Genomic DNA, 9,488 nt, shown 5'->3' on the forward strand with positions numbered 1-9,488 from the left:
GAAAGAGGTATTTGTTCAAAAATTGCTGGAGTTAGGGCTAAACAGCATAAATAAGTAAATAAATAACTCTGACAAAAATTGGCAGCCTTGTGAATTAGATGCTCACAACTTTTGTTCAAGTATGTTCCCAGTGGAGGGCCTAATCCTGTTCCTCATTAGTCCCTCAGCAGATTGTAATTATGAACAGGTTACATGGAAAAAGACTGGAGCAAAGACAAAACGTTGTTGACTTGTGGCCCTGAAATTAAGAGTAAAAATAATGACCCAGAATGTTGCTCCAAGCTGGCTGTCCCCAACGTACCCCAGCACATTGTCATCTCTCTCTGATATGTCATAGTTTTACATTTAGCTGTCGCTTCTGCAATTAACTGTCTTAACAAACTCTGCTTGAGACTAACCTTAAAGTCTGTTCAGGAGCTTTAGGTAATACGTGAAAAATTTACCCATTTTTCTAGCTGTGAATGCAGCATTGAGCGAAGAGATGGAATTTCAGCAGCCCTAAACAGCTTATGCCGTGGCTTTTTAAAACATTTTTCTTACTTTTACTTTGCAATAATTGAGTAGAGTTGACTTTAGACAGAACGTTAAAACAGCTGGAGTCATTGCATGATGCTGCGTTTGTACTGCACTAAGCCAGTTTGGGGAGATGGTGGATGACGTGCCATCCCTGACTGATGCACAGTTAGTATTGATTTTAATGATACGAGAGATTTGAGAGTCTGTGGTAATAAGCACAATGGATCTTCTCTTACTGTCCAGACACTAATAGACCTGCAAAATAAATTTCTTCTGATAAAAGGCTAGATGGCAGTGTTATAAATTACCCTAGAAAAGAAAACTGAAGTGGGAGTCCACATAAGGACGCATTCTGCACTGATGTTGCCTTGCGGATGGCAATCTTTGCTCTCTTTTTAGCTGTAAAGCCTGGAGATATCTCAAACTATACATACCCACAAGAGGATGGCCTTAGATGTGAAGATACTAGACTGACTGACTTGATTCATATTGCATGTGTGACCATTGATCAGAAAGAAATGTATGCATATGTGAGTGGGTAGAAAAAACATTTTATAAAACTGAAATGACCAGAGAGGCTTTCCTGATTTTAATATATTTTTATTTAACCATGCCTGTTTGACTTCCTCCATAATTAAATGCTTAGTATATGTAAAAAAAATATTTTTCATTTCCCTCTATTGGTGTTTTCCACCTTTATCTTTTGTGTAGGTATGAAAATCACTCGTGTTATATAATTATAAATTCTAAAAAGTACGTTCTTCTCTGATAGGATTTTCTGATAGCATGTCTCTAAACTATTTTGATTTATTTTATGTAATAAAAGGGGAAAGGATAAAAAGTTTGTTTCTGTTTACTTTTCTTCAATTCATACCACTTCATGGAGATCACTTATTTTTCTGTTTGGTACATGAAGAACTGAAGGGTAGAAGTTACAGCTGTGCCCCAAGGAACTTGTAATCTAATTAAAGCACATGAAACTGCGTTCTCAGATCTCAGTGGAGCTGTTCCACCTTTTTTGACTATATATTTGTGTGCAGTCAACTGAGGATCTGAGTAACAAATTGGAAGGTGTAGTGGATTTGGTAGTCAGTTAGAGTTCTCACAACAAACTACCTTCACTGCTGTCAACAGACCTCTCCTCCTGTTTAAAAGGCTGGTTTTGGGGTCACAGTAGGTAATAGTCTCAAAAAGGACCTACGTCCTGTGAGGTGACAGCAGAAGTCAATGCTTGCATTCCTTCCTTTAGGAGCCAGTTAGGAACCAATGAAAATATAATTGTCTGAACAGACAGTTTCCAGCAAATTGAGTTTGTAAGTAACTGTTGAAAAATAAAGACTGATGGTAAAGGAGCTTATTTAAGGATGCCCCTCAACTACTTGGATTATTTGTGGGCCAGGGTATCTGGCATACTGTGGAGTTGGCATGAGCCCCAGTCTACTGGTAGTTCATTAATGGCTTTAGTTTAAGCTTTTAAGACCAGTGCATTATTCTGCCTTTTTACCAGTGCCTTGTGCAAAGGCACCCTAGAGCATGACTACTTTTTAGACATGACAACAGTGAGGTTAATGACGATGCTGAAATGCCTCGCACTGTGCAAATAGTGTTCAGGCATATCTATCTTAAATGCATAAACATTCATCTAATTATAAGTTTTATATACTTACATATTGCTTATTGGAATTCATAGTGCTATGCTAGCTTCATCAGCCTGCCAGAGTTTGAAACTGCGGCATCAAGTACTTAATGAACAGATCCACGAGTAATCTTTAGAGAGTGCTTAGAATTAAGGCGAAATCTGAGGAGCTTTGTACTTCTTATGACATTTTTCCCCCTTTGGCTTTCATATTATGGAAGCCACATGAAATCAGCAAGGAGTCTTAAATTCATTCTTTGAAGGTGTTATAAAATGCTGCAAAGTAGTGCGCTTGCATCTTTCTCAGAATGTGAATGCCTGGCATTATTTGCTTAGAAAAATAAGAGTTGGATTTTGCGTCTTTACTCTATGCAGTAAATCATCATTACTAGGCAAAGTGTTTAGTCTCTTAATAGTACTACTCAAATCCTTGCTTCTCAACGGAAAACTTATGAGAAGCTCTACAAATCTGATGGAATAGAATCAAAACAGTAGATTCAGGGAGTATAAATCAAATAACATCCTGTTGGTATGCAAATAACAATTGACTTATTATTGACTTATTCTCAGTAAGCATTACAATTCTGAAAATAGAATTTCTGGTGAAGTGACACTTTGCATTTTCCGTTTTTTCCTCCTCATGTTTCCCTCTGACAGATATTGTGTGAAATTCTCTTAACATACTGTCTTTGTTTCATATTTTGCAGGATTATGACTTGAGCCAGCTCCAGCAGCCTGACACTGTGGAACCAGATGCCATCAAACCTGTTGGAATCAGACGTCTTGATGAAAGGCCAATCCATGCAGAACCTCAGTATCCAGTCAGATCAGCTGCTCCTCATCCTGGGGACATTGGGGACTTCATTAATGAGGTAAAGGAGAGAAAAAGTTTCCTCCTAAGATCTGATAAGCTTTTATGTTTTGTTAATTGTACTCTGCATGAGTAACTGTGATGTTTGAACATAATAACTTTTTTAAACTTACTTAGACAATTAAAATTGTCTTGCTAGATAGAAGTAAATATGTTCTTTTAAAGTGCAGACAAATTTAATTAACTCATTCAAACAGAAAGGGAAGATACATCAATTAACTTCTGTATTTTTGTACTAATTACATTCATAATACATTATCAGCTGCAACCACAGTATCTCCAAGCGGGATTATTCTGTGGGTTCCAAGTAATAAATAGACTAACAAAATTATAGTTTAGCCTAAATTAATTTATTAATTCACAGTAATTTAATAATGGAAGAAGTTCGTTTTCATTTTCCTCATACATTACCCTTTGAATCCAGATAATAGTGTAAGTTCAGTACCTTCAATAAGACCAAAAGAATTCCATCAAATACGATTAGTGAGCAGGGCAGCTAAATTAAATGTTATGTAAGTGCTTTTAATACTTGTCTTGTCATAGAGCTTTAAAAGTCTTTGCATGGTCTTTGATTCTTCAGTCTAATAAAGATAAATGTAAGTAGGATTCAGACTGTACCAGATTACTCACAGTTTTGGAAGAAATGCTCCAACAAATATTTTTTTCGTTATTTCATCACTGGTCAGTCTTAAATCATTGGTTTTGTAGAACTTAAGATAGAATGTGTTTCTTATGCTTTCTGTTTATAGGAAAACAAATATTAACCTAAAATTTACTACTTAAAAATGAGCTATATTCTGTAGATGAATAGCAGTAGTTAATTATTTTCTCTTAATTTTCTCATGTTTTCCTTGGCAATTAGAGCTGGACAAGTATTGCAGAATGGTTTTTGCAGATGTGTTTATTATTGTTTGCTTTAAAGAAAAGTCAGGCTAATATACTGAAGTCTTTTGTGTTAGCAAGCTGCAGAAAATTGAGTTTGCTCCTTTTAAGATATACAGCAATACAATTGTAAGAAAACTTACAGGGAGATGACTAGCAGGAAACACACAAATATTCTCAATAAGACATTGGATTTCTAAAGACTTCAGGTTTGGGGAAGAGCTGTATTAGAAAGAGATGTCTCAACAAGGAGGATTTTGGAGTGCCTTGCATTTCTAAGTATTACAGTTATAATCAGTTTCTGGAAAATAGTGGAGACATGGGACAATAAAAGGCCCACGTTGTTGGCCAAGGTGGTGTGCACACAAAATTTTCCTTGTGCTGCCTTATCATCTTCTAGACAATCAGAGTTTCCCATCCTATTCTCACACAGCTGTGACCAGTCACTACCCACCTGGCAGGCTGTCAGGAAGAACCCATGATCCTGGTTTTTCTTGTCCTCAAAGCAGCTATCAAACTCTTACAGAGCCAAAACAAGAAATGAGTGTGATTCTCCTGGAAAGAAAGGGGCCAGGGTTTGTCCGGCCTCCTACAATTTTTAAATTACTTAGCAAGCTGTTATTGCAATACAGTATTTTCAGTATATTATCACTCTTGAAGTTTATAGCATCGATGTGTATACATGGAGCTCTAGAAACAATACGTGCTGCCTTGATTTAACCCAATATATTTATATCGCAGTACGGATGAGCATGGAGTCATTTTCTTACTGCCATCTATTCTATCAGATCAATATTTCCCTTTATGCTTCCCCTTGCCATCCACCAAAAGAGAAAGCTTCTGCCAGCTATTCTTACACAGTAGAATAATGTCAATAACGTCATTGATGCTGAAATAAAATTAACCTTGGAAATACATAAGAAATTAAAGAAAACATGGCAATTTTCTTGTCTGCACATTAGCTCAGAATTAATTATATCCTCTGATTGAAAGGAACTACATGAGGTAGTTTCTATGTTTCGAGCATCATGTATTTAGCTTCTTTTTTTCATAAGATACTTCTTTCTTAGGGTTTTACAGCAGTGTATCATTTTATTACAGGGCATTCCACTTAACCTTCTCTGATCAGACAGTAGCCACCCAAAGGTTGTTCATGGTCTGTCTGTTTTGCCAGAAGTCTGAGCAAAATGGAGATTTTATTTCTCCAAAACAGTTTCATCTTAATTTGTGTTTTATCTTGCATGGCAAATTTGATTCTAAAAAGTCTATTGGGGGGGGACGACCAAAAAGTGTCTTTCACAGTAGTATTCACTGTTACAGTTAAACTTCCAAATCAACAGCATCTAGAGCATAAACATTCAGGCTGCACAGATTTTCAGACTCTCTTCAGAGTATTCCACCTGCAGTCCTGGCAAGATTATACCCAAACAAATTGCTAAGTTCCTCTCAGTTTTACTTGGAGTAAATGGAAGAAACATCTCGGGTAAAACCCATACCAGACATTTCTTAGGGCAGTTCATACAGAAGATACGCTGAGCTGTGAAAACAACATAGCAAGATAAGAAAGGACAAAATTCCTATCTCTTTGTGTCCAGCTTCAACATCATTAGGCAAAGCACTTTATTCCACTGTAACTACAAGTCGTACCGTAACTTTTCCCTTGGGCAGCCCTAACCCAAACCACCTGCAAAACTAGCCCAGTCGCTTGCTGAGCAGGGAGAGGCTGCCTTTGACTTGTCAGTACCTCGGCAGCAAAGTCTGCATTAGCCCATTGGTTTGAAAATATGCAACGCTTTTGGAGATCAGTCTGGTCTTTTGGAGGACTTGGCCCTATTCCCAGAGACGCTGATCAGCATGATCCGTTGGGGTCCCACATGAGCGGGAATTAATTTAGTCTGTTGAAAGCTCACCAGCACCTCAGACACACAGCCAGCATTGTTCACATTAGCCTCTGAATTACTCAAACCTTTGACAAAAAAGAACTATAGGTCATTGATTTCAGATATTGGAGGATTTAGCTACCATCGCTGAGCAAGCATGGGATTTTTTTTTCCTTCCTTCTTTTATTACAGAGCTATAGAAACAAAAAGTAAAAAAGACCAAGTTGGTCATTGTGTTTCTTTCCTTTTGGCAGTACTCCTGTTTCTTCTCATATATTAGTTTCTAGCTGTCATCTACTTAACTCAATGAGACGTACATAAGTATGAGTATTTTGTAGTGTTCGAATGACTTCAGTTGAAAAACAAGTTACAAGTATGATAAAAACTTCAAATATTTTTATAACACTTACGAAGTTAAGATAATGTGTACAGAGCTATGAACTTTCTAAAATAAGAAGGTTCCAGAGGTGCCTTACAATCAAAATATATTGTGCAGGCATAAGCTAAATGACCTTGGGGACTTTCTTGTTTTGTCTGTTTCAATGGATAGATGAATCTCTAATTTAAGGAGGGAAGGGAAAAAACTTTTTCTTCCAGTCCACTGTACAAACAAGTCAGTGGAATAAGTCATGTGTTATTAAGAATCCTCTGTAGACATAGTTTTCCATTTTGAGCCTTTTAAAACATAACCTGCAGAGTGTGGAGCATAATTAACACTTAGAATAGTCAGGATTTGCAGGACAGTATAAATTAGGCCTGTTTGAAGTAGCTTTGTTAATCCTGTTTTCACGAACCACCTATGCTGTCCCTAGAAATCTTAAACAAATTATATTGTGGTGGAGAGTTTGTGGCTAGGAATATATTTCTAATCAATAGAGGACATAGCCTGAGGTAAATTAAATTTAAATTACAAACTAAAGGTCTCATCCCATGAGGACATGGAGAACCCTCAATTCATTCTTAGTAAATGGTTATCAATACAGTGCACGTCCAAGCAGAATAGGGTCCCTCAATGTTTTCTCTTTCACCTTGTCAAGTAAATAAGTGGTTGCAGTTTTACAGTTTTTTGTCTTTCCCTGTAGTGCTCTGTTCTTCCTTTCCTTCTCATCAAAAGTCTGATGAATCTGATTAAGTAGTAGGATTAATGAAAATAAAAGCATTAGATTTTGTAATGTTTCATGTTAGTTCAAGATTGTGAGGGTTTTGCTTTTCCCTCGATTTGAGACAAATTGAAAATGCTACACATGCTAAAGAAAGTATAATTTCAGGTTACCATTGTTCCTCAGTCAAGGCACTGTAGTTTCTCCTCTTCTGCCCCTTATATCCTCCTTAATGAAAGTTGCCATAACACGTATGAAAAAGGAAGAGGAAAAAAGTGAGATTGCTACTCAGTCTGTCCTAGGTCTCAAGGTGACCTTTGTATTGCCGTGGTTCTTTGGTGACTGCTTCTTGGGCACTGGTAGTATAGCAAATGCAATGAAATGGGGCTTCATTGACTATCCCAGCAGCACCACCTGGTCCCAAGTATGTGCCCCAGCACAACTCTGTTGTTGAGTAAGCTTCTCTATCTAGTAAAAACTTCAGGTTTTCACATCAGGAAACTGTAAACTAAATAATTATAACAACTTTGCTGAGATTCTTGAACGCATCTGGGAAAAACTAAGAGATCTCTTCAGAAGCAGTTGACAACACTATGGCAGCAAAAGCAGCAGAAGCAATTCTTGGCAGCCATTTCTTGCCTTTGTAGTTGTGCCAGTATGGCAGGTTGAGGTACCACCCACGGAAAGGGATGGTATAATAAGCAAAAAAGGTGGCAATACTGAAACCAAAGGGAGCTTCATAAGCCAGTTTCACTGCCAAAGCTGACATCCGGTAACTCCAGCTTCAGACATGCTGTAGAACTCAACAGCAAAGTGGAGCAGTGCACTGGGGTAGGTTCAGAGAATATGCTTAGCAGAGGGAAAGTGAAAAAACTACAGTATTTCTTTGTCATTTTAGTATGTAACTTGACACACAAATACAGTGGAAAACTTGGTTGTTGTTTGAAGAGTTAGAGTCTAAGTTCAGTCATTATACTATGAATCTGAGGAATTTTTAACCAGAAGATAGGTGCAAATGTCAGTGTAACTTGGGCTGTGCAGTTGAGTCAATACCTCCATAATATGGCCTGTAGCTACGTTCTCTGAATTAAATGGATTACACAGTAAGCAGAACCTTTGGAACAGTGAATTTGTTAGTGAGATGCTATCTTGTAAGTCAGTAGCTCAAAACCAGTTTTCTTTTTAAATGCTATCATGATACCAGCAGCAAATTGCAAAAAATGCAACTTTCCCTTTGGAGAAGAAGGTGGAAAGAGGCTGCCTGCCATCTTGCCGTGGGTGACTGAATAGGTATCAGAATTTCTGCAGTGATGTAGGAAAATGGCTTGTTCGCTGATTTTTAATAAATCAGTATCTCATGGTTGGCTGGCTGTTACTAGGCTGAACTGCAGGGAAATTTCTTCTCCAAGACTGCTTTCTAAATGACTTTTACACACGGATACTTGGGATTCATACCGCAGCACTCCTTAAGTTCAAGTGGTATTTATTCTCATTCCCTATCACCTGTGTTTGAAAAACATGGGTGTCTGTCACCCCAGGCAGTCTTAAGGGGAGGTGTAAACACTATAAAGCCAGTTACTGCCTAAGAAGTAAAGTTGCATTTCTGCTTCAGTAGCAGAAATTGAGAGAAAACCTTAAAACTGTTTCCAACTCTGAAGTTGGATAAAGGACGTCTTCCAACACTCGCTATTGCCTTTTCAGAATCTCAGATCTTTTGTCCTTATTATGGCCATCAGGATGGAAAACTCCAAAGAGAAAGATAACAAGCATCACCAATTATTCTTATCAGATAATTCAAAATTGCGCTTGAAATGCAGGCTATTAATAATCTGCTTGATGTTTGAAACGATCATTTTAAGTCCAAAATGTGTTCTTGATTAGAGGTCATTAGTTTGATAAATATGCTGGGCCTTTCCACCACTGATTTGCAAAATTATTTTAGTTACATTTTTAACACTTCTGAATGATTTTAGATAGGCAGTGAAGAATCAGGATTCTCTTCTACCTTATCAGTGCCATATGCTTCAATTAATGGGTTTAGCTCTATGCATATTTCTAGAAGAAAAACCAACATCCATATCCATTATGTTACATGTAGACTAAGCACAAGTGAGAGTAAAACATACTTTTCTAAAAATAGAATATGTTAAATAATTCGAAGGAGGCACACTCAAGTCTTCAAATAATTAGGAGTATAATAAAGCCATTCTTTAAATAAATAAGCATTAAAAATAAAACCAGCACAAATAGCACTGGTTAAAATTAACAGTAGGCAATTTAAAATCTTAGCTCAGCCTTATAGAATTCTGGAAGATACATTATCCCTTGTCAGTGACTGCCAGAGTAGGTCCTATTCAAAGTGGAAGATCTTGAAAAAGCATCGCTAATCCTGTGGAAGAAACTGCAAGGTTGAAAAATCCAAAATACAAGAGGGCTTTTAACTTCAGGCTTCAGCCCTTTATATTCAACTTGTAATTCTTCCCAGGATAAGCACAGAGCAATCATCTCCTATTCTAAAATTAAACTCACTGTTTAGATTTGGACCTGTGTAAGAAAACAGGCAGGGAAGAGACTTTTGTCTGGAATAAGTGTGGTTCTTTCCC

General features: G+C 37.3%; 1 protein-coding gene across 1 annotated transcript in view; it reads left to right on the forward strand.

The window, feature by feature from the left end:
- The window catches only part of CDH2 (cadherin 2, type 1, N-cadherin (neuronal)), a 50,290-nt gene that overhangs the window by 38,590 nt on the left and 2,212 nt on the right, over positions 1–9,488 (forward strand). Inside the window, exon 14 of the mRNA XM_010289497.1 lies at positions 2,860–3,024. Within this exon, the coding sequence (XP_010287799.1) occupies positions 2,860–3,024 (165 nt within the window). The remainder of the gene's footprint in view (positions 1–2,859; positions 3,025–9,488) is intronic.

The sequence above is a fragment of the Phaethon lepturus genome, unplaced genomic scaffold (genome assembly GCF_000687285.1).
Source record: "Phaethon lepturus isolate BGI_N335 unplaced genomic scaffold, ASM68728v1 scaffold10446, whole genome shotgun sequence".
NCBI lineage: Eukaryota > Metazoa > Chordata > Aves > Phaethontiformes > Phaethontidae > Phaethon > Phaethon lepturus.